This window comes from Ranitomeya variabilis, chromosome 1 (genome assembly GCF_051348905.1).
Source record: "Ranitomeya variabilis isolate aRanVar5 chromosome 1, aRanVar5.hap1, whole genome shotgun sequence".
NCBI lineage: Eukaryota > Metazoa > Chordata > Amphibia > Anura > Dendrobatidae > Ranitomeya > Ranitomeya variabilis.
In genome coordinates this window covers 1059028501-1059055834 of record NC_135232.1, presented here as the reverse complement: position 1 = coordinate 1059055834, position 27334 = coordinate 1059028501, and the positions used below count along the sequence as shown (strand labels likewise).

The 27334-nt window shown below is 43.8% G+C and overlaps 1 protein-coding gene across 5 annotated transcripts; it reads left to right on the top strand.

Moving 5' to 3' along the window:
- Positions 1-27334, top strand: GNPDA2 (glucosamine-6-phosphate deaminase 2). 5 transcript variants are annotated; one of them, XM_077279829.1, is made up of 7 exons: positions 1-450; positions 3199-3366; positions 11760-11861; positions 12179-12361; positions 12959-13143; positions 25549-25723; positions 26793-27334. In XM_077279829.1, exons 2-7 carry the CDS (start codon positions 3243-3245, stop codon positions 26852-26854), a joined length of 831 nt encoding a protein of 276 aa, XP_077135944.1. In that variant the 5' UTR covers positions 1-450; positions 3199-3242; the 3' UTR covers positions 26855-27334. The 5 variants fall into 5 exon arrangements, with proteins under 5 accessions (XP_077135944.1, XP_077135942.1, XP_077135943.1 ...); XM_077279827.1 differs by having other exon boundaries at positions 41-168; XM_077279828.1 differs by having other exon boundaries at positions 48-158.

Genomic DNA, 27334 nt, shown 5'->3' with positions numbered 1-27334 from the left:
ACATGACCGATAAGAATCAGCGAACATCTCCCTCATCCACCGCACAGCTCGGAGCTTCACGCCTCCCCGGCACGTGACTAGTCATATGGCCGTGATGTCATCAATGTCCTAGAGGCTGCTGGAGCTGTGGCGGAGGGAGGAGGAGGCTGCAGAGCAAGGTGGTGGGCGGTGAGGCTGCTGATTACCGGGGAGACGTGGCGGAGTGACCGGGCAGTGCTAGTCCCGGGGCAGTGCTAGTCCCGGGGCAGGCTTAGTCCCCTCCACACTCCTGTATCGCAGCGCTGGTCAGTGACGGGGCAGGCGCCGGGGATTGCAGGCAGCCGCACACGGTCCCGCCTCTCACCTCCAGCACTTGGGATAGGAGGTTTCCATTCACTGACCGCTGAGCGGGGCATTCAGCCTGTGGCCATTTTGCCCTGTGTCCCTGTGTTCTGTATAAGTCTGGATCAGGTAAAGGGTTTGCCTAGGAGAAAAAGGAACAGAGCGCCAGTCCTGTCCGCAGGTTGTGCCTGGTACTACAGCTCCGGTCTAGTGACATGACTGGTGCAGAGCGGTAGTGCCACACACGGCCTGTGCACACGGGGGCGCTGTTAGTCATCGCTTTCTAATATGGGACAACTTATTCCTATTCGCACATCTGTGATAAACGGGCCGAGCTGCGATCTGACAGCCGCCGGTCACCAGCCCTGATTACTTCATGGGAAGAGACGAGGCTTTGGTCAGGTCTGGAGGCCGGGTTATGTCTGGAGGCCGGGTTATGTCTGGAGGCCGGATGTGTGAATTAAGTTAATAACTTAGTGTTAGAATTCGCCTTTAAAATTAATTGTGTAACTTTAGAAATATGTATCAATTACTAATCCTGTGTTACAGCTTGTGTTCTGGTCTAGAGCTGCATTCAGAGATCTGCGGTCTTCTGAGCTGAGATCTCCCAGCAGCCCTTGCTGCGATCACTATTTAGTGTTCAGTCCCAGTGCAATGTGGCAAAACATTAAATCACACTCAAACGATTGGTCCTTCTCTCGGACCGTGCACATTTCAGATTTTTGTCCTTGGACAGAAGATCGCTACATGCCTTAGTATGATCTGATATTCGGATCGCACTCGGCCATGCAATTTAATGAGTCCATGGAAAGCATTGAACTGCACTCTGATGACATCTGGGTGCAGCCTTGATTTTCACGGACTGACACAATGGAGAAGATGGAGACTTTTTTTTCTCCATCTTCTCATTTGAGAGGATCGGAACACGCTCTGATCAGTTTGATATTCTCGGATGAGAGCGTCTGCGGCGTCCGCTCCAGGGTGCGTGATCAAACACATCTCGTTCCTTCCTGTTGCGCTGCCCTCAGTGGTGAGTCATCTGTTCTGTATTGACCCGTGTATCTTGTTTTGTGTCACTTTATGTACAGTCGTTGGCAAAAGTCTGGAGACGTGACCCAAATTTAGGTGCTGACTTCAGGGCTTTTAGATCTTTTTTAAGGGAACCTGTCACCCCCAAAATCGAAGGTGAGCTAAGCCCACCGGCATCAGGGGCTTATCTACAGAACTCTGTAATGCTGTAGGTAAGCCCCCGATGTATCCTGAAAGATGAGAAAAAGAGGTTATATTATACTCATCCAGGGGCGTCCCGGTTCTGTTCTGGTCCCATCTTCTTACGATGACGTCCTCTTCTTGTCTTCACGCCAGGGCCGGACTGGCCATCTGGCAAATGCCAGAAAGGCCTGTCTGGTCGTGGGCTGCCTTGACTGCTACATTGCTAACAGAATCGGTGATCTCAAGACAATCCTACTGTAAAGAGTTGTGACGGAGCAGAAAGTTGATGAGTCTTTCACTTACCGCAGCAGCCACTGGTATCATTAGAAACATTGGTCTTGTAGTACATCTTGCTTTCCTCCATCTAGGGTAATATTAGTAATATATCACCAATTTGTGCTTGGAAACGGGGACAACATGGGCCTTTGTGATTGCAAATGCCAGGGCCTAATTTCAGTCCCAGTCCGTACCTGCTTCACGCTGCGGCGCCTGCGCACTGCAGTACTTTGCTCTGCCCTCAACAGGGCAAAGTATGCCGGAGCCGCAGCGTGAAGACAAGAAGGGGACGTCATCGTAAGAAGATGGGAAGTCCCGGACCGCGACGCCCATCGGACCAGAACAGAACCGGGGCCGCCCCTGGGTGAGTATAATCTAACCTCTTTTTCTCATCTTTCAGGATACATCGGGGCTTATCTGCAGCATTACAGAATGCTGTAGATAAGCCCCTGATGCCGGTGGGCTTAGCTCATATACGATTTTGGGGGTGACTGGTTCCCTTTAAGGTAGATGTTTCTATGGTTACTGTAGCAAGGTTATCAGCATTTACACTTATATTGACAAATACATCAAGTTTATGGAAAGACTCAATATTTACAGTGTTGACCTTTATTTGTCAATACTCGTTCCCTTCACTGTGTCAGCTGGATCTCAGCTTCTGGGCCAAAAGTGGTTTCTTTGCTGCCCACTTAACCAGACCAGCCTCCAGAATCCTTTGTCACACTGTTCGTATTCTTGTACTGACACTTGCCTGCTGCCGTTCCTGAGCAAGCTCTGCACTGGTGTTGAGCCGATTCCGTACTTAAATCCTACGTAGGAGATGATACAGGGACTAGCTGGACTTTCTTGGGCGCCCTGAAGTCTTCACAGTAATTGAACCTCCCTTTAGGATGTACTTTGTGGGCGGAGTAAGCGCATAATTTGTACGGCCCCGGAAGCATGGTATAAATATCCAAATGGCCCTTGGCAGAAAACAAGATTCCCCTCCCCTGATCTAGGGGCAATCTTACCAGCAGCAATGTCCTTGCCTTCAAAGCAATAGTGACTGCACATATTTCCTTGAAGGTAATCAGAAGTAGACGAGGATTTGAAGCAGCAGTCTGCTCTTATTCATTGAGTATGATTGTGTGCTATCAGCTGCCTTGTCCTTGGTAACACTTTCTGCTGAGCTAAGAAGATCATTGAAATGATGTAAGCAGATAATTTTGTGGTAGGGCAGAAATTCAGTGGAAATGTCTTTTTGTGATTTAAGTAATTTCCTTTAGAAGAAATTAATTTGCAAGTAATCTGATCATTTTTCATAACAATGTACAGTTAATGCAAAAACTGAAGCGGCCACGACTGTATATCATTGTCACGTGTTATCTTATGCATCTCCTCTCTTTTCAGATTGTTAGCCACATGCTGCCAGGACAGAGCTTGTCGTCCCCATCATGAGGCTGGTAATTCTTGATGACTATGCCCTGGCCAGCGAGTGGGCAGCAAAATACATAAGTAATCGAATCACCCAGTTCAATCCTGGACCCGACAATTACTTCACTCTTGGGCTACCCACAGGTAATGGGCTTTTTATCTATCTTTATCCAGGAAGTTTTCCGCAAGTGTGACCAAGCATTTTAGTTGTGAATTCTGGAATTCTTCACGAATAAGTCAGATGTGTACGACAATGATTCATAGAGGGGAGACATCTGTCACGATCCCACCAGGGGGGGGTCAGTCGGCGGACACACACACACACACACACACTAGGCCCTACCAATAGGGAATGAAGAATGGGACACCTGAGCTCCAACCTGAGCCTGTGCCTGCACTCCCCTAATGCCCTAAGCGGGTCATACCCCCCCATCAATCCCCGCCGTCCTTCCCGAACCTCATCTCTTGCTTTCCCCTCGCGCTACCCTGGCTAGTACACTGGCCGGCAAGGGCGATAGCCTCACCACTGCAGATGGTACAACACGGGGTCGTGACATGCACAAGACAGACAAGGTAAACACACCACACACAGCTTCCAGACACCGCTGCCAAGCTCCACACCGCAGAGGACACAGAAACAGGACTCTAAACTCCAGAAGTAGCTGACATCAGAGAGCTACAACTACAGGGCTGGTCTCCATAGAATAACTCTATCATCAACAGTCAGCTGATGCATCATGTGACCATTTAAAGGATGGTGGGAGTGGTACCACCCACATCAGCTGACCCAGCAACTCTGCAGTAGCAGAAGATTGCCAGCCAAGGATACTGACATTAACCCCGCTGGCGAGAAAGGAAAAAAGCTACATTTAAAACCTAATGGAACCAGAGCTGCCACAAATCCAAAAATGGATTGTGACAACACCAGGTTCATTGCTAAACATTTGCTCTCTTATCATCTTAGTAAGATTTGGCCTTTCTCTACTATTATATGCGAGAGTGTGCCAAATTTCCAAAGGAACCTGGAGATTCAGCAGCTCCACGGCTTCTTGCCACCGATTGGTAAATAAATTTGGTGAAAATCATTGGACAATGCCAGAAGGACGCTTTATTGCAGAGCTGTTTTCTGGGGACAATGAAGGCAATAGAAGCAAGGTCTGTGCTTTACAGTATGGATGGTAATCCAAAGCCTCCATAACCATGCTTGGCATGGAGGGCCTTCAGGAAATAAGTGTGAGTTGGGGTCTCCCAGTGGTAATACAGTTGGAATTGCTGCCTTATGAATACATCGAGAAACTATTTTTATTTCAATTAACATTTTAAAAATCGGATATTAGCGGGGCTGTATGTCAACCCCCCCAAAAAAAAAACATTGTAAAAATGCAATTTTAAGTTAAAGGGAATGTCCGGAACGAACACCGGGGCATCCACTTCTCCCATCCAGGGCCCGCAGCATCGCACCACTAGGGCACCCACTTCTCCCACCCAGTTCCAGCAGCATCGAGTCGCTGGGGTACTCGCTTCTCCCACTCACGGCCTGCAGCATTTCCCTACTTCTGCCGCCACTGGCTTCCTGAGGCAAGGACCTTGATCCCGCTCCACTTCCCAGGTGAGATACCTTAAATTTGAAAGATTAGATGGACCCCCATCTTATAAAAAAAATGTTTTCCCCTATTTTCCTCCCCCAAATTTGGGGTGCGTCTTATGGTCCGAAAAATACGGTAGTTTAAGAATCCTAGTGCATCCGGACACAATCAAAAGGAACATCATCAGGGGGCAGAGGCTGCGGTCATTGTCGCTGCCTCTTTCCACGCCCTGAATGAAGCGTTATTAGTGATGCCCGTTTCCGGGGCTGGGATAGTCCCTGCTCTATTTAGCATACGTTGGTTGTCAATTCCAGCTCTCCTTTGCTTAGCAGGATCTTGTCACTGTACAATATTCTTTTTAATGTGCAGTAACAGTGCGCTCCCTCACCAGCTCTGATGAGAAGTGAAGAGCCAGCAAGAGTACAACAAAAGGGAAAGGGCAATACACAACAATAAGCATACCTGTGATCAAAGTATATCAATTTTATTTGGAATAAAAACCATGACAAATGAAAACAATTAAAAACAAAATATCCCCAAAAGACACTGACATCTTCAATAGTAAATGTGGATGTCTACGATATACAGCACAGATCTAAAAATATATATATACACATAAATAGGATCTAATATATGCAAGTGCCATATTTTTCGGACTATAAGACGCACCCCAAATTTTGGGGTGGAAAATAGAAAAAATATTTTTATAAGATGGGGGATCGTCTTATTGTCTTAATTTAAAGTATCTTACCTGAGAGCCGGTGGTGGTACAGCGGGGTCACAGAAGGCAGGGGTCCCTTCTTCAGGAAGCCGGCTGCTGCAGAAGTCGGGCAATGCTGCAATCCCGGGGTGCGATACTGCGGGTACGGTGGCAGCGGTGAGACAGCTGGAGCAGGGTGCCATCCACGGGATGCCAGCGGCGGCAGAGGTGTGAAGGTGGGTGGTGTGGAGTGCACCTAAGCAGGGTCCCTTCAGGATGCCGGCGGCAGAAATGTGGTGACGAGGCCCGGTGTCCACGGTGAGGACCAGTTTCCCTATGGCCGTCTTCCTGAAGATGTGGGCTGCCGGAGGCTTCAGGAAAATGGCCATCGGAGGCCGCGCGTGCGCAGATTGAATTCTCAGCGGACATTTTCCTGAAGCGGAGTGCCACCAAGATTTCAATCTGCACACGCACAGCCTCCGGTGGCAATTTTTTTGAAGCCTCCAGCGGCCCACGGCTTCAGGAAGATGGCCGCATGGAAACCGGTGATGCACTGTGCTCACTGTGGACACTGGGCCGCGGCACCACCACACTTCTGCCCTGGCATCCTGAAGAAGGGACCCTGCTCAGATGCACTCCCCACCGCCGCAGCATCATCACACCTCTGCCGCAACCCCCCGGTAAGCCTGCGTTCGCACTATAAGACGCACCTCCCAAATTTTTTTGGGAAAAAGTGCATCTTTTAGTCCGAAAAATACGGTATATTCCAAGTGGAACCTAAGAAAGCACCCATAGATATGCCAAATAATAGGCAAGTATAAAGTAATAATATTATAACTATAATAGTAGTATGAACAGTCGTTTATATATACAGTAGCATGTAAAATTTGTGCACCCCTGATCAAAATTGTTATTGTGAGCAGTTAAGTATGTTAAAGATGAAATGATGTCTAAAAGGCCTAAAGTTAAAGATGACACATTTCCTTTGTATTTTAGTCCCCAAAAATGTTAAAAATTACAATAAGGAAAATGGGCCGTTTCAAAAGTGTAGGCACCCTGCATGGTTAGTACCAAGTATCACCCCCTTTTGAAAGTATCACAGCTTGTAAACTTTTTTTTTTTTTTTGGCCAGACAAGAGTTTTTCAATTCTTGTTTTAGAGATTTTCATCCATTCTTCCTTGGAAAATTCTTCCAGTTCTGTGAGATTCCTGGGTTGTCTTGCATGCACTTCTATTTTGAGGTGTAGCCACAAATTTTCAATATTGTTAGGATCAGGGGACTGTGAGGGCCATTGTGAAACCTTCAGCTTATGCCTTTTGAGGTAGTCTATTGTGGATTTTGACTAAAGTTGAGCGAATTTGTTCGGATTCCCTCTTATTTGGCAAGCTATAGCGCTTACCGAATAAACTGCAGAGAGAACCCGGCTTCCTGGATCGCACTCGCGCTGGCTGATCAGCTGATTGGCGCCACAGCTGTATGTGTCTCTGCTGTGTCACAGTCACAGCACATGCATGGACAACCCAACAAACAGGCTATAGCTTGCTGAATAAGAGGGAACCCAAACAAATTCACTCAACTCTAATTTTGACCTGTGTTTAGGATCGTTATCCATTTGTAGAAGCCATCCTCTTTTCAACTTCAGCTTTTTTACAGATGGTGTTACATTTGCATCAAGAATTTGTTGAAATTTCTTTGAATCCGTTCTTCCCTCTACTTGTGAAATGTTCCCGTGCCATTGGTTGCAACACAACACCAAACCATGATTGATCCACCCCCATGCTTAATGTTTGGAGAGATGTTCTTTTCCTGAAATTCTGTGCCCTTTTTTCTCCACACATACCTTTGATCATTGTGGCCAAAGAGTTCTGTTTTAATGTCATCGGTCCACAGGACTTGTTTGAAAAATAAGTCTTGTTTAGAAGTTCTTTTGCATACTACTGACGCTGAATTTTATGGCGTGAACGCAGGAGAGGTTTTCTTCTGATCACTGTTAATAATAATAATAATAATAATTTTATTTATATAGCGCCAACATATTCCGCAGCGCTTTACAACTTATAGAGGGGACTTATACAGACAACAGACATTACAGCATAACAGAAATCACAGTTCAAAACAGATACCAGGAGGAATGAGGGCCCTGCTGCTCGCAAGCTTACAATCTATGAGACTGTTCATGAAGACCATATTTGTGCAGGTGTCTCTGAATAGTAGATCAATGTCACAACTCCAGCATCTGCTAAATCTTTTTGAAGGTCTTTTTCAGTCAAGCAAGGGTTCTGATTTGCCTCTCTAGCAATCCTACAAGCAGCTCTCACTAAAATTATGCTTGGTCTTCCAGACCTTATCTTTACCTTCTCAGTTTCCCTTAACTGCCATATCCTAATTACATTTTGAACTGAGATAAGAGCAACTAGAAACTGCTTTGCTATCTTCTTATAGCCTTCTCCTGCTTTGTGGGCCTCCACCATTTTCAGAGTACTAGGCAGCTGCTTAGAAGAACCCATGGCTGCTGTATTTTGGTACAAGTTTAGAGGAGGCTGGGTTTTTATAAAGCTGGGAAATTTACATCAGCTGGCCTTTCTTAACGATGATAGTGAACAAGCCGTAACCATAGCGGTATATGCACACGATGAATAAAATTTCTGCATCTCTTGGCAGGAGCAACACAGAAAACAACACACATTGTCAGGCATTTTTTACCCTGCGTTTTTGCCTGTGCTTTTCATTGATTTGAATTTGCAAGTCAAAAAATGCATAGTGTGTGCATGACACTTTAGGTTTCTCATTCATTCACTTTGCTTTCATCAGGTTTTGCTTCAGGTTTTGTCACAAATTCAGCAGAAAAGACACAATAAAAACGCACCAAATCTGCAATGTGTGCACATAGCCGTACAGGCTAATTAAGCTCTGAAACCTTGGTCAAAGTTACCTGAGCACACAAATCTCCAAGGGTACCCAAACTATATATATCTATATATATATCTATCTGAATGTGTGTGTGTCCGGGATTGGCATCTGAACCGTCGCAGCTACAGGCACAAAATTTTGCACAGTCACACGTCTGGACCCCGAGAGCGTCAAAGCTATGTTGTGAGGTGAAAATTTTAACCCCGCGCTTTCCAATTCACCAAACAATTTTGCCCCTATCTACATAATGGGGAAAAAATGAAAGGAAAAGTGTTGGAGGCAAATTAACAGCTGCCAGATGTGAACAAGGGGGACTTAAAGAATGAGAGCGATGGCGTCAAAGAGTATATACTGTACAGTTGCTAAGGTGGGGCCCCGACATGGGATAATCACCACACCACCACGGGAATATGAACACACACAAAATGCGCCACACACTACCACGTGCTCGAACACATATACCACCCTCAGCGCACATTTCACCACACACACACCAACCTCGCCACATAAAAGTCGAAACACAAAAGTCGCCGCTCAAAACTCTCCACGCGCAAAACTCTCCACGCGCAAAACTCTCCACATGCAAAACTCGCCACACATGCAAAACTCACCTCATGGAAAACTCGCCACACGCAAAACTTGCACACGCGGAAAAATTGCCACATGCACAAAAGTCGCAACACATGCAAAAGTTGCCTCACACAAAACTTGCACATACTCAAAAGGCACCACACATAAAACTCGCCATGCGCAAAACTTGCTGCACACAACTTGCTACACTCACCTGTCACATGCAACTCGACACACAAAAAGTTGCTACACGCATGTCGCCACACAAAACTCATCTCACAAAAGTCGCTACATGCATGTCGCCACAGAAAACTCAACACACACAACTTGACACACGAAACTCACCCTAAAACACACACAAGTCTGGTATTATCCTTCAAAAATAAAAATCTGATTAATAAGCAGACAAACTACAAGAGCAACAAATGTACCATATAGGAATCCGGCAGCTGTCAGTCACATGACCAGTCTATTATGTGTATGTGTGAGCTAATATATACTGCCAGGGGGTGGGCTTACTGTTGGCTGGGGATTTATCAGGCTGCCAATTTAGCTTACAAATACTGAGGTAAAAATACTGAGCAAATAATGTGTGAACGAGGTCTAATACAGGAGGAGATGACATACAGATATATAATATATACAGGAGATGACACACAGGTATATACTATATACAGGAGGAGATGACACACAGATATATACTATATACAGGAGAGATGACACAGGTATATACTATATAGAGGAGGAGATGACATACAGGTACATACTACATACAGGAGGAGATGACATACAGGTATATACTATATACAGGAGGAGATGACACCGGTATATACTATATACAGGAGGAGATGACATACAGGTATATGGTATGTATAGGAGGAGATGACATACAGGTATATACTATATACAGGAGGAGATTACATACAGATATATACTATATATAGGAGATGACATACAGGTATACACTATATACAGGGGAGATGACACACAGCAGGTATATACTATATACAGGGGAGATGACATACAGGTATATACTATATACAGGAGATGACATACAGGTGTATACTATATATAAGGGAGATGACAAACATGTATATACTGAGGTGAAAATGAGAGGTGTGAGGTAAAAATGAAAAGGTGTGAGTGCAAAATGAGAGGAGTGAGGGAAAATAGTGGAGTGATCGGAAAATGACAGATGTGAGGTCGAAATGACAAGTGTTAGGGGGGAATGAGAGGAGTGAGGGGGAAAATGAGAGATGTGAGGGGGAAAATGAAAGGCGTGATGGGAAAATAAGAGAAGTGAGGTGCTATAACTAACCACAGATATTTATTATGCCCAGGCAACGCCGGGCTCTTCAGCTAGTGTGTATATGTATGTATGTATATATATATATATATATATATATATATATATATATATATATATATATATATATATATATATATATATATATATATATATATATATATATATATATAGTATAGTATATTTTTGAGTAAATTGTTCATTTATTCTATAAACTTCTGACATGTCTCCGAAGTTCCAAGCAATAAATTTTGTATCTATTTTCTGAAAATGAGAAATGGTCAAAATAACAAAAAAAAATGCATTGCTTGCATTTGATCGCAGCGTCAAGTGTCCTAAAGAGACTATGGAAGTCAGTAAAAGAAAAAAAAAGTTTTTAAAAGTAAGTTCAAATTCCCCCCCCCTTTTTTTTTCCCCATTCAAAATAAAACAATAAAAAATTCCTTTGTTTAGAAACGTCTGATCTATCAAAATATGAAAACAATCCAATTGGTAAATGGCGTAACGAGAAAAAGAATCCACATTTTTTTGTCACCGTGTTTGCAATAACAATCAAAACATCATATCTACTCCAAAATAGTATCAATAAAAACAGCATCAGGTCGGCGCGCAAATAATAAGCCCTTACCCAGCCCCAGATCCCCAAAAAATAAAAACGCTACTGACTGGCCTTTGCGCTTTTCTTTTAAATTTATTTTTACAAACTTTACATTTTGCTTTCACCACATACGGGAAGTAGAAAAGAACCTATGCATGTTTGGTATCTGCAAACTCGTTATGACTTGGAAAATCATAATGGCAGGTCAGTTTTAGAACATGGTAAAAAACAACCAATTGTGGAATTGCATTATTTTCTTTGCAGTTTCACCGCACTTGGAATTTTATCCCCGTTTTCCAGTACACTATATGGTAAAATCAATGGTGTCATTCCACAAAAAAACAAACCCTCACATGGCCACATTGACAGAAAAATAAAAAGCTATATGGCTCTGGGGAGAAGTGGAGCAAAAACGGAAAATCCCAAGGTCGTGAAGGGTTTTAGGCCTGGGTTTTGACTAGGCAATTCCAGAGCATTTACATGTTTTGCCTTATACCACTCGAGTGTTGCTGTAGCAGTATGGTTTGGGTCATTGTCTTGTTGGAAAGTGAACCTCTGTCCCAGTCTCAAATCATGGACAGACTGTGAAGGCCACCATATGCTATTATTTTTTTAGTACTGGTTTTGAAATGTAGCACGGACACCCCTTCCCCGGCTTTCTGGCACTGTATATGTTCCATTGGTGGTGGTTGGGCAGGAAGAATAACATCGTGATTTTACAGTGTCATGCATGTGGCAATACCACTTATGTATATTTTATTTATTTTTGTTTTTTGGCTATTTCACATAAAATATTGTGTAAACATTATAGGTACTTGATGTATCCTCACCCTTTATCCTTCATTGTTTTTTCTTGCTTTTACCAGGCAGCACACCATTAGGATGTTACAAGAAACTAATTGAGTACCACAAACGTGGGGACCTTTCTTTTAAATACGTGAAGACCTTTAATATGGATGAATATGTAGGTGAGTTGTAAGGAAGTGAAGTTTCTGTGTAGAAATAACAAAACGAGGTGTACTTGCCCCTGTACCCTCTGCCTCCAGAAGACGTGACTGCTGTCGTGTCACCACAATTACAGTTGTTGTTGTGGTGTTTTTTTTTTTTTTAAGATTCTCACAGTTGAAGTGTACCATCTTTGTAGGTGGGAAAACTTGCGAAATGGACAGTATCAAATACTTATTTTCCTCACTTTTCAATGGCAGAAGCCAGAACGTTCCATTGTTTTCATAGACCTTAATATGTCATTATTTCTAATCACCTTGTCGTCACTTTTGCTTGTTAGGATTACCGAGGGACCACCCCGAGAGCTATCATTCATACATGTGGAATAATTTTTTCAAGCACACAGATATAGATCCCAATAATGCTTACATCTTGGACGGCAATGCTGCCGACCTTCAAGCTGAATGTGAGGAATTTGAGCGAAAAATCAAAGAAGCTGGTGGCATCGAGCTGTTCGTTGGAGGTATTTGATATGTACAAATGAATTAATCATCCTAATGAAACTTCCCTTCGCTTTAACGTGTAATTTTAAGAAATGTATATCCCATCATGTTTGTACTCATTTCTGAGTTCTAGAAGGAGACTGACGTTAGTGAGGTGATCTCTTTAGCTTCCAATAAATCATGATTTCAAAGGGTATTGGCTCAGCAACTAGGAGGCTGTGCCAGATGTAAGGCGTCTTTATTATATGGCATTGAGAAGCAAAGACAGGCGCATCCTGGAGAGGCAATGATCACGGTCGTGTGTGACGTAATCGTAGCCATTTAGAAACGGTGGAGAAGGGAAAAGGAGCAGGTGTGAAGAGATCACCAGGCACCAGAGTATGTGTCATGTGGGATACAATGCGGACAACATCCTGTTAGTAAAGTAGGAGGAAGGAGAGGTTTGTAGAACAGAAGGCTAAGCTTGGAAGATAAAGGGTCTACATACGTACAGTACGTTAAGGTTTGTATTAAAGGAAGTTACTTTGTCATTTCTATATATACACTGGTTACAAAATTTTCCAAAAGTGTGGAAAATGTTCAACATTTTGTTGACGTATATTTCTCTTACTTTGTAGGTATTGGTCCAGATGGTCATATTGCCTTCAATGAGCCAGGTTCTAGTTTGGTATCCAGAACAAGACTCAAGACTTTAGCAATGGACACCATTTTGGCAAATGCGAAATATTTTGATGGCGATCTTTCGAAAGTCCCAACTATGGCATTAACAGTCGGAGTTGGGACAGTAATGGATGCTAGAGAGGTATAAAGTGCATTTATGTTCGTACATTACTTGCGTCCATTGTGGTCAGAATAAATTGGCCTATGTGGATATGTTATGTCTGGGACCTACACCTATGTAGACTACTGGAGTAAGGGCTCTTTGATCCTTAAAGGGAACCTGTCAGCAGGATTGTGCACATCAACCTACAGACAGTGTCAGGTTGGCGCCCTTCTACTGATTACAATGATACCTTGGTTGATGAAATCCGTCTTGTGGTTCTTGTTTAATCTTTATTTGTAGTTTTCAGTTAATGATATGCTCGTGATCCGGGGGTGGCCTGTGGGGAGTCTTCATGTGGTTCTCTGCTTACATATTCATTTGTAAGGGCTTATGACAGGTCACTGATCCCTCACTGACCTGCCCCTATTTTACATACTGAATATAATGGTTTGAAAAGGAAAACAAAAACCTCTCATTTATCAGGCAGGCAGCACCTGGGCTGTAGCATGATGCATGATGCAGTGGATATTATGCACATTTTCGTTTTATTTTGAGATAGTTTGTTTGAAAAAAAAAAAAAAATCTTAATCAAAATGGCTCCGGCTGCCGCGCCTGCACAGTAGCATTTATGGCGTTCTGGTTTTGGCAGAGAAAAATTAGGCTCCATCATGATGGTGCCGGCGGCACCTGCACAGTACCATCGTTTCGATAGATGCTACTGCGCAGGTGCCGCCTGCACAGTCTTGATGGAAAATGGAAGCGGCACCTGTGCAGTACCATCTATCAGAACGCGATAGGTGCTATTATGGAGGTGTGGCTGCTGGTGCCATTATGATTATTTTTTTTTTTTCCCAAACAAAACTATATGTCTAAGTAAAATGAAAATATGCATGTTATCCAACGCATCATGTTGCAGCGCAGGAGCCCCTACCTGATGAATGAGATATATATATTTTTTTTCCAAACTACTGTATAAACGCAGTTTTTCAGCACTTTTTTTTTTTTTTGGTGCTGAAAACGCCCCACTCGGCTTATAATTGAGTGAGGGTCTATAACATGAAGAGGGAACTGCTGCGGCGGGTGACAGGAGGCAGGAGCTGGCTAACACCTGTGCCTGCTGCTAAAGAGAAATGAATATTCACTGCACTGGTAGTGTATATTCATTTTTCTGTAAAAAATGCACGCACAGTGTTAGCCGCAGCCGCCACAACTTTCATCAGCGGCCGGGTGATCACGTGTAACGCTTCTTAAGAGAAATTAATATTCACCTCTCTCCACTCCCATAGGCGGGGAGAGAGGTGAATATTTATTCCCTTAAGTAGCGGGGACCATACCTCCCAACTTTTGAAGATGGGAAAGAGGGACAAAGTTTGCGGCGCGCTTAGCGCGCCGCGGCAAATTTTAGGCCACGCCTCTGACCACACCCATTCATAATTAGTCACACCCATATCCACATCCCAACCACACCCATTTAGCACTGCCGATCACACTGTTTCATATACAATAATTATAAACAAAAAAATATGGCCACACAGTGCCCCATACTGTATAATGGCCACACATGATGCTCCATACTGTATAATGACCGCACATGATACTCCATACTGTATAATGGCCACACATGATGCTCCATACTGTACGATAACCACACATGACGCTCCATAATATATAATGACCACACATGACGCTCCATAATATATAATGAACACACATGACGCTCCATACTGTATAATGAACACACATGATGCTCCATACTGTATGACCGCACATGATGCTCCATAGTGTATAATGACCGCACATGATGCTCCATACTGCTGTATGACCGCACATGATGCTCCATACTGTATAATGACCGCACATGATGCTCCATACTGTATGACCGCAAATGATGCTCCATACTGTATAATGACCGCACATGATGCTCCAGACTGTATAATGACTGCACATGATGCTCCAGACTGTATAATGACCGCACATGATGCTCCAGACTGTATAATGACCGCACATGATGCTCCAGACTGTATAATGACCGCACATGATGCTCCAGACTGTATAATGACCGCACATGATGCTCCATACTGTATAATGAACACACATGATGCTCCATACTGTATGACCGCACATGATGCTCCATAGTGTATAATGACCGCACATGATGCTCCATACTGTATAATGACCGCACATGATGCTCCATACTGTATAATGACCGCACATGATGCTCCATACTGTATGACCGCAAATGATGCTCCATACTGTATAATGACCGCACATGATGCTCCAGACTGTATAATGACTGCACATGATGCTCCAGACTGTATAATGACCGCACATGATGCTCCAGACTGTATAATGACCGCACATGATGCTGCAGACTGTATAATGACCGCACATGATGCTCCAGACTGTATAATGACCGCACATGATGCTCCATACTGTATGACCGCAAATGATGCTCCAGACTGTATAATGACCGCACATGATGCTCCAGACTGTATAATGACCGCACATGATGCTCCAGACTGTATAATGACCGCACATGATGCTCCAGACTGTATAATGACCGCACATGATGCTCCAGACTGTATAATGACCGCACATGATGCTCCAGACTGTATAATGACCGCACATGATGCTCCAGACTGTATAATGACCGCACATGATGCTCCAGACTGTATAATGACCGCACATGATGCTCCAGACTGTATAATGACCGCACATGATGCTCCATATTGTATAATGACCGCACATGATGCTCCAGACTGTATAATGGCCGCACATGATGCTCCATACTGTATAATGGCCGCACATGATGCTCCATACTGTATAATGGCCGCACATGATGCTCCATACTGTATAATGGCCGCACATGATGCTCCATACTGTATAATGGCCGCACATGATGCTCCATACTGTATAATGGCCACACATGATGCTCCATACTGTATAATGACCGCACATGATGCTCCATACTGTATAATGGCCACACATGATGCTCCATACTGTATAATGACCGCACATGATGCTCCATACTGTATAATGACCGCACATGATGCTCCATACTGTATAATGGCCGCACATGATGCTCCATACTGTCTAATGACCGCACATGATGCTCCATACTGTCTAATGACCGCACATGATGCTCCATACTGTATAATGACCACACATGATGCTCCATACTGTATAATGACCGCACATGATGCTCCATACTGTATAATGGCCACACATGATGCTCCATACTGTATAATGACCGCACATGATGCTCCATACTGTATAATGACCGCACATGATGCTCCATACTGTATAATGGCCGCACATGATGCTCCATACTGTCTAATGACCGCACATGATGCTCCATACTGTATAATGACCGCACATGATGCTCCATATTGTATAATGACCACACATGATGCTCCATACTGTATAATGACATACAGGCACGCAGCTCACACACAGGCACGCAGCTCACACGCACGCAGCTCACACGCACGCAGCTCACACACGCACGCAGCTCACACACGCACGCAGCTCACAAACACATGCAGCTTTGACACAAATGCATCACACGCAGCCATCACACACACACGCAGCCATCACACATACACACGCAGCCATCACACACACACACACACACGCAGCCATCACACACACACGCAGCCATCACACACACACGCAGACATCACACACACACACGCAGACATCACACACACACACGCAGCCATCACACACACGCAGCCATCACACACACACACGCAGCCATCACACACACACACACACACGCAGCCATCACACACACGCAGCCATCACACACACGCAGCCATCACACACACGCAGCCATCACACACACGCAGCCATCACACACACGCAGCCATCACACACACACACACAGCCATCACACACACACACGCAGCCATCACACACACACACGCAGCCATCACACACACACACACGCAGCCATCACACACACACACACGCAGCCATCACACACACACACACGCAGCCATCACACACACACGCAGCCATCACACACACACACACGCAGCCATCACACACACACACGCAGCCATCACACACACACACACACGCAGCCATCACACACACACGCAGCCATCACACACACATGCAGCCATCACACACACACACGCAGCCATCACACACACACACGCAGCCATCACACACACACACGCAGCCATCACACACACACACACACACGCAGCCATCACACACACGCAGCCATCACACACACGCAGCCATCACACACACGCAGCCATCACACACACGCAGCCATCACACACACGCAGCCATCACACACACACAGCCATCACACACACAGCCATCACACACACGCAGCCATCACACACACGCAGCCATCACACACACACACACACGCAGCCATCACACACACACGCAGCCATCACACACACACGCAGCCATCACACACACACGCAGCCATCACACACACACGCAGCCATCACACACACACACGCGCGCAGCCATCACACACGCAGCCATCACACACGCAGCCATCACACACGCAGCCATCACACACAGCCATCACACACACACACAGCCATCACACACACACAGCCATCACACACACACACGCAGCCATCACACACACACACACGCAGCCATCACACACACACACGCAGCCATCACACACACGCAGCCATCACACACACACGCAGCCATCACACACACACGCAGCCATCACACACACACACGCAGCCATCACACACACACACACACGCAGCCATCACACACACACGCAGCCATCACACACACACACGCAGCCATCACACACGCAGCCATCACACACATCACACACACACAATCTCCTCTGTGATGCAGGGGCGGCTGATGTCCATGTGCAGCTCTCTGCTGAAGTCTTCAGTCTCCTGCTCACAGCTCTGCACTATCCCGGCACCTCCCCCGTCTCTCCTTCTCTGCCGGGATAGCAGCTAAGAGCAGAAGCCGGAGCTCCGTGCACACACAGCCAGAGGTAGTGAATCGCTGACCTTTCTTCTTGATTGCTGCAGGCTCTCTCCTTCAGCGTGGCAGCGCCGCACAGGGGGCGGGAGGGGGGGGGGTGTTGCGCGGGCGGTCAGGAGGCAGCTTTTATAAAAAAAAAAAAAAAAAACAGGCTGGCTCTCTCTACGTCCCGGAAGTGGGCGGGGCTTCACCGGCGGCCGCAAATTCGGGATTTTAAATGCCCGAAGCGGGACAGCGGGACCCCGGTGCCAAAGCGGGACTGTCACGCTGAAATCGGGACGGTTGGGAGGTATGGCGGGGACATGTGACCACACGGCAGCTGTGGCTGACACTGTGCGCTAATTAAAAGCAATAGATACTCACTGCCCTCCCCGCACATGGTCCCGGCGTTGAGAGCAGTGATTTATTCCGTCAGCTGTGTTCTGCTTGTAAACAGCGCATGACGTTCCTGCCATGTGCTGCTTACTAGCATAAAGCAGCTACTGGCACCGAAACAGATGCAGACACTGCGAGGGAGCACAGGTATGGTAAGTAGGATGATTTATTTTTTTTAAGCTTTTTTGAAGGGAGTCATGCATACCAGGATAGGCATGAGGGGTCATGCCCACCAGGATGGGGAAGAGGGGGCTGTGTATACCAGGATAGGAATGAGGATGCCGTGTATATCAGGATGGGGATGAGGGGACAATGCATACCCGGCTTATACTCGAGTCAATAAGTTTTACCAGTTTTTCGTGGCAAAATTAGGTGCATCGGCTTATACTCCAGTATATATGGTATATTATATTCAGTATGTAAAATAGCGGGCAGGTCACTGAGGGATCAGTGACCTGTCATAAATCGTACTAATGAGTATGTAAAGCAAAACAAAGAAAGAAAAACGATCAAAGAGGCCAAGAGTATATTGCAAAATAGAAAAAAAACTTTATTACAATAAATTACAGGGAACAAGCATAGTAGTGGGTACTCCCACAAGGCATATATACAATCTAGGTAAAAACATGGGACATGAGGACACCGGCGGAAATAGATCCAATATATATGAATTTATATTATCTGACAAAGATAGGAAAAAATATTGATAATAGTATATACCCCTATGAATAAAAAGAGGGTAATCCTGGTCAAGAATAATACACATGGAATAATGTATAGATAACCATCACGGTCACAAAGGACCGGCAGTGGTGCAGAGAAAAGCAACAGAATAGTAATCAAATAGAAATTTTCAGTAGTACTATAGAAAGAATATAATCAGGCTTCTCATACCTGAATGAATGACCAGGAAACCACCGGAATAATACAGAGTTGTATTGTAAGAGGATTACCCTCTTTTTATTCATAGGGGTATATACTGTTATCAATATTTTTTCCTATCTTTTTTGTCAGATAATATAAATTCATATATATTGGCTCTATTTCTGCCGGTGTCCTCATGTCCCATGTTTTTACCTAGATTGTATATATGCCTTGTGGGAGTACCCACTACTATGCTTGTTCCCTGTAATTAATTGTAATAAAGTTTTTTTTCTATTTTCCAATATACTCTTGGCCTCTTTGATCGTTTTTCTTTCTTTGTTTTGCTTTGTATATATGTACGATTTGGCCTATGATTGATTGGTCCAGCGTTTGTTCGGCATTATAATGAGTCAATATACCTCCAGTTTTAGGACCCTACTGAGTTATATTTGAAATGCTGCAAATGTATTTGGTGAGATATTTGCTTAATGAGTACGTAAGCAGAGCACCACATGATGACCAATCTCCCCCCACAGGCTGCTCTGAAGCACGAGAATCTCATTAATCTTTATTTGTAGTTTTCAGCTAAACAACCACCACAAGATTTCCTCAACCCAGGTATCAATTTAATCATTAGCACGGCGCCGACCTGACACTGTATGTAGATTATTGTACACAATACTGCGGACAGGTTCCCTTTTATTCAGTGTGGTAATGCGGTCCAAATCAAGTTAGAGACTAAATGGAAAAGAGGATATGCACGTCTTGGTTGTTTCTGTAACTTAGAATTCTATAATCATAGAATGGTAGAGGAGTTGGAAGGGACCTCTTTGGTTATCTGGTCCAACCCCCTGCTCAAAGCAGGATTCACTAAATCATCCCAGACAGATGTCTGTCCAGCCTCTGTTTGAAGACTTCCATTGAAGGAGAACTCGCCACCTCTCGTGGCTGCCTGTTCCACTCACTGATCAGCCTCACTGTCAAAACGTTTTTTCTAATATTTAATCTGTCTCCTCCCATTCAATTTCATCCCATTGCTTCTAGTCTTTCCTTGTGCAAATGAGAATAAAGATGAACCTTCTACAATGTGACAGCCCTTGAGATATTTGTAGACAGCTAATAAGTCTCCTCTCAGTCTTCTTTTTTGCAAGCTAAACATTCCCAAATCCTGTAAACGTTCCTCATAGGACATGGTTTGCAGACCGGTCACCATTCTGGTCGCTCTTCTCTGAACTTGCTCCAGTTTGTTGATGTCTTTTTTAAAATGTGGCGCCCAAAACTGGACACTGTATTCCAGGTGAGGTCTGACCAAAGAGGAGTAAAGGGCAATAATGACTTAGGTCAGTGAAGATCAGTTGATGTTACATTTCCTTTGAGAGAAAACAGATGCAAAATAGGAATTTAAAAGTTCGACCTCCTCAACATCCTTTGTTACCATTTCATCATTTTCATCCTGTAAAAATCTTGTAGCATCTTTGACTTTTCTTTTACTTTTGACATATCCCCCCCAAATCCTTTTTTATTGCTTTTGACCTCTCTTGCAAGCCTTAATTCATTGTCAGCTTTAGTTAATCTGATTTGTGCCATGCAGGTTCTGCAGACAGCATTATATTCTTCTTTAGATATGCCTCCCTCTTTCCATTTGCTAAAAATGTCTTTCTTCCTTTTTAGCATGTGTTTAAGTTCTGTGTTCATCCATACTGGTTTCCTTAAATGCTTTGCATTCTTCCCTCTTTTTGGAATTGTTAGCGACTGTTCTTTGAGAATCTAATTTTTCAAGATTTCCCATCCTTCCTGGACATTTTTGTCATTAAGGATATCCTTCCATTGGATTCCTCCGATTCTCTTTGAGTCCCTTTAAAATCTGCCTTTCTGAAATCTAACCTTGATGTCTGAGTCTTCACAGGTCTTCCTCCTCTGAGTTATCCAAAATTCTAAAATAGCATGGTCGCTACCTCCTAGGGTCCCAGCCACTCTTGCCTCCTCAACCATTTCCTCCCTGTTTATAAGGATTAGATCCAAGGTAGCAGATCGCCTTGTTTTCTCCCCTACTTTTTGGAAGATAAAATTGTCAGCAAGAGAAGATAAGATTTTGTTTGACCTGTTAGTTTTGCCTGAGAGAGATTCCCAACAAATGTCTGGATAGTTAAAATCTTCCGTGACCACTATGTCGCATTTTTTGAAGAACTTGGCCATTTGATGCATAAAGAGTTCATCCATATCTTCAGCTTGCACAGGCGGCCTGTAGTAAATGCCTACAATCGGGTCCTTTCCGTTGTTCTCTCCTTGTATTCTTACCCAAGCAGTTTCCACAGATCTCCCCGTCTCTGAAGCTTCAATCTGTGCAGATATACGATTTTCTAGCATACAATGCGATACCTCCTCCTCGTTTATCAAGTCTGTTTCTTGCAAATTAGTTGTTTCCGTCTAGCCTTGTATTCCAATCATGTGTATTGTCCCACCAAGTTTCAGTGATTCCAATGATCTCATATTTCTTTTCCTGCGTTAGTAGTTCCAATTCTCCTTGTTTGTTGCCCATGCTTTGTGCATTAGTATAGAAACATTTTAGTTTGTGATTGGTTTCTCTTCCTCCAATATTTAGAAGTAACTATTGAAAGCTGTGGCCATGACCGTCAATTTCACCAATTGTTCTCTACCTGAAGGGCAGCATTTGGGTGGTGTTGGGAGACCCAAGTTTACACATAAGTCTCTTCCTTAGGGCTCATGCAGATGTTTGTTGATCTTGGTCTGATCATGGACTGCAATGCATGGAGTGGCCGTGGGTCTCCTAACCCAAGTTGAAATGCTCCAGTTGGGAGACCTACGGGCCAGCCCGTGCATTGTGGTCCGTTATACACATATATGTATTCATGTGTATATGTAAAATAAGTGGCGGACACATCACCAATTTTCCTTTTTAAGTAAATATATTTCTAAATGGGCTGTTGACATAAAATTCTCACCAAATGTTGGTAACAACCCAACCAATCCACACAGGCTAAGAAATCAATGGCTGGGTCATTCTACCAGCTTTTTCATCTTTGAAACCAATTGAGCGATTCCTTGGTGGTGTGTTTAGGATCGTCTCCCTAAAGTGTCCACCCTCGTTTTACCTTCATCATCCTGGTAGATGGCAGCAGATTTTTACCAAGAATGTCTCCGTGCATTTGTCCATTCATCCTTCCTTCAATTATGACAGACTAGCTGTACTTCCCGGCTTCGCACAGGTTAATAACTGCTGTTAGCAAAATAGAATGTGTTAACAAAAATTGATTCTGCACACAAAAACCACAAAACAAATAGATAGAAATGTAATTATTAAAAGGCAAAAACTAAGCTAATAGAAGCATTTCACAACATATATTTCAACACCAGAGATATTCCACACAGATTTAACTAAATTGGCCAAGTAATGTGAAGTAATCTTCTACTACTTATTCGAGAGCCTTTTGATAAATGACATTCTTAGTTTTTCCTGCAGGTGCAAAGACGAACAGATTTTTGGCTGTTCCAACTCTTGAACAGGCCACATAAAGTTGACCATGAGAAAATCATGGAGATTGTAAATCGATTCCAACTACTTTCAAGGACTGTCCCTGAGCCTTGTTGATGGACATAGCAAATGCCAGTCGAACAGAAAACTGGAGGCGTTTAAAATCAAAAGGCAAATCAGATGGAATGAGCGGAATTGTTGGATTGAAAACCTCTTCTCCTGTGGCACATCCTGTCAAAATGGTTGCCTCAATTACACGTGGAAACAGGTTCTTAATCAAGAGTCTTGTTCCATTACACAGCTTTGGTGGATCCAAATGTCTCAATAGCAGAATAGATGATGCAGGTTTTAGAAAGCGGTTGTGAGGAGGAAGTCCTTGTGGCTCCAAGGAACAGAGGAACTCTGTTGGATATGGCTCTTGAGGAAGCAGCTGCTGTTCTCATGTGTGTCAGCCTTGTTTCTCAGTCTTCACATTTTTCATTGGCCCATAATGCAGCTTTTCTTTTCGTATCAGCTGACATTCGTGCCATGGAATTCCTTTTTCTTATGAGGCATTATTGTGGTAAAAATAGTCTGTAACTGGCAGTTTCTATTTCCTCTCACATAGAGGTAATGTGACTGACATCAGCCTTTCCACCATCACACCCTAACTGACATGCTATTACCTCACACAAGCTTTGTTATACCGAGAATGTCCTTTGTTGCCTATATTAACCAATCAGAGATCAGATTAATTAACTGTAGCAAAATAGACGCTGAGCTGAGATTGGTTGCTATTGGCAGCCTGATAAATCCCCAGCCTACAGGAAGCCCTCCCCCCTGTCAGTATATATTAGCTCATACATACACATAATAGACAGGTCATGTGACTGATAGCTGCCGTATTTCCTATATGGTACATTTGTTGCTCTTGTAGTTTGTCTGCTTATTAATCAGATTTTTATTTTTGAAGGATAATACCAGACTTGTGTGTGTTTTTAGAGCGAGTTTCATGTGTCAAGTTGTGTGTTGAGTTGCGTGTGGCGACATGCATGTAGCGACTATTGTGAGATGAGTTTTGTGTGGCAAGTTGCATGTCACAGGTTAGTGTAGCAATTTGTGTTCAGCAAGTTTTGCGCTTTGCGAGTTTTATGTGTGGTGCGTTTTGAGTATGTGCAAGTTTTGTGTGAGGCAACTTTTGCATGTGTTGCAACTTTTGTGCATGTGGCAATTTTTCTGCGTGTGCAAGTTTTGCGTGTGGCGAGTTTTCCATGAGGTAAGTTTTGCACGTGTGGCGAGTTTTGCGTGAGCCTAGTTTTGCATGTTGTGAATTTTGTGCGTGACGAGTTTTGAGCGGTGACTTTTGTGTTTCGACTTTTATGTGGCGAGGTTGGTGTATGTGTGGTGAAATGTGTGCTGAAGGTGGTATATGTGTTCAAGCACGTGGTAGTGTGTGGCGCATTTTGTGTGTGTGTTCATATCTCCGTGTGTGGTGAGTATCCCATGTCGGGGCCCCACCTTAGCAACTGTACGGTATATACTCTTTGGCGCCATCGCTCTTTCTTTAAGTCCCCCTTGTTCACATCTGGTAGCTGTCAATTGCCACCAACACTTTTCCTTTCACTTTTTCCCCATTATGTAGATAGGGTCAAAATTGTTTGGTGAATTGGAGCGTGCGGGTTTAAAATTTCGCCTCACAACATAGCCTATGACGCTCTCGGGGTCCAGACGGTGCAGATGCCAATCCCGGAGAGACACACACACACACACACACACACACACACACACACACACACACACACACACACACACACACACACACACACACACACACACACACACACACAATGTTCCAACCTCCATACTTCACTGTTGGTATGGTGTTTGTATATGGTGAGATGCAATGGCTCCCTTCAAGCACACGGAACATGGACAGCATTGTACGCTGCTCGGATGACATCTGTGTGTTGTCTGAGATTTTCACTTGTCAGCATTGTTGCATGAGTAGGTACATTTTATCCACATTTCAGATACAAAAAACTTGCATGTCTCCGTGATTTAAAAAAAATATACTTTTTTGCTGGCCACTAAGTTAGTAAACAGTCCTAGAAACTAAAATGGGTGAAAAAAAAAAAAAAACACTGATGGAACTTGTACATGAAAAACAGATGTACGGATCAGGCCTAATGCTAACAAGAGTCCGCCATCATGAATAATTGTCATGTTTTATCCAATAAATTGAAGCTGTAAAATGTTTGACAGCCGGGTCAGACTGGTAGATAGGAAGGACGTCCTTGTAGATGTGTACAGCATCTGTGTAGAATTACATGTAAGCAGCACCTCTAATCTAGTATGAGGCTACGTTCACACTGGGGGTTTTTGCTGCTTTTTTATGCTATTTTTTTTTAGCTATGTTTTACTGTACCAGCTATGTCTGAGATTTCATGCACACAGGTTTTTTTTTTTTTTTGCTTTGCATGGTTTTTGGCCTTAGAGCATGTCACTTCTTTCAGTGTTTTTTCAGCATTTTTCACTGAATTGAAAAAAACCCCAGAAAAACCTGTGTCTTTGCCCCAGCTTTTTTCCTGCTAAGCACTTGTGTTTTGCTGCTGAAAAAAAACACAGCAAAAACGCCCAGTGCGAATTTAGCCTTATAGTTCATCTTCATAATCTGAATACAAGTGTCACTAATTCACGAATCCTGGACAATCCCTTTAATTTGTATTCTATTCCCCTGACAGGTGCTGATCCTCATTACTGGGGCCCATAAAGCGTTTGCTTTATATAAAGCGATAGAGGAAGGCGTCAATCACATGTGGACGGTGTCGGCTTTCCAGCAACATCCTCATACTATATTTGTCTGTGATGAAGACGCTACATTAGAGCTTCGAGTCAAAACTGTGAAGTATTTTAAAGGTGAGGAGAGAAAATCACTAGAATATTTTGAAAGAAGAGATTTCAGTCATGAAACCTGCTTGGCCAATTCCCTATATCTGGTACTTGGACTGGGCTGAAATTTGGGGTGGTGGGGGGTCTCAACGGTTAAAGACGCAAACCTTCTTACATAGACTACGGTTGCTGTGTCTTAGCAGATGGTCTTTTATAGATTAGATAATCATGTAGTTTCAAGGAAGGACTAAAGGCCCAATTCATTGGTGTGTTTAAACCAGAAAACTGGCATAAATCAATTTGGTCACAAAATTTTGCACAAACCAGAGTTGCATAAAAATTTAGCGATTGCTTGCTTTTCAAGCAGCTCAGCCAAAACTGGCAGGGCTGCGGAGGAGCCTGGGTAGTGACACCTACCCATCAAATTCAAGGAAACAAGTGCTATTTTTTATGCCAGAAATATTACTCCAGTGCCTGACTGGAGTAACCTTACTGGCAAGGTGCACACCACTGATGAGATGTGCCGAGGGTATGTGCACATGTTGCGGATTGGCCGCTGTGGATTCGCAGCAATTTTCCATCAGGTTTACAGTACCATGTAAACCTATGGAAAACAAAATCCGCAGTGCACATGCTGCAGAAAAAAACGCGCAGAAACGTAGCGTTGTTTATTCCGCAGCATGTCAATTCTTTGTGCGGATTCCGCAGCGGTTTACACCTGCTCCATAATAGGAATCCGCACAAAATCTGCAAAAAAAATCACGGTAAATCCGCAGTCATTCCGCAGGTAATCCGCAGTGCGGTTTACATGCGGAATTACCAAAATCAGTCTGGAAAAATCCGCACCACTTTCCGGTGCTGTACCTCGTGTTCCTGCACGCCTTCCTTTTAAGTCTGGTTTACAAATGCCAGTAATAATGAATTGTGATCTTAGTTCTTTATAGGCTGAACAGAGAGATAAGAGGAACACTACAAATCCAGCAGATTTATCTTTTATGGGTTAAGCCGTGCTCATTCGTGCAGAAAGGATGTGCGTGACTGAAGGCTTGATAAAAGAACATTTTTTTTTATTATTTTTTTTTTGTTTCATTCCTAGGCTTAATGCATGTACATAATAAACTGGTGGAGCCACTGCATAGCATGAAGAAGAAGAACTGACGTGGTGTGACGGCGGCAGATGACATGGTGGCTATGCAATATTCCTGTGTTCATCTGCGCAAGTACTGTATCGTTATGGGCCAGTCTGCGCTTTAGCCGTATAACATTCCATAGTTCAGTGGCCCCGATGTGCGAGGGTCGGAAACTTTTGCCTCTTTATTGTATAACGCAAAATCTGTTGCTGCTTACATACGTTCTAATTTGCAGTTGCTGCTGGAGGAGATTTTCTTTCTGAACATGGAAATGTCTGAGCACTTTAGTGATGACGTAAAGAAGGCGGCTCGCTACCTGTGCCCTTGCATTTCCAACTCCTGCTGCCATTACAAATTTGCTGTTATATTTTTTTCTTTTTTTTGTTTTGTTTTAAAAATAATTTCAAACTACATCGATCGTTCCTTTGCTGTATACACCATGCAGATTTCTAACATTGTCGATTAGTCTCAATCCACAATAAACCTTTATATTGTTTAACAAAAAAAA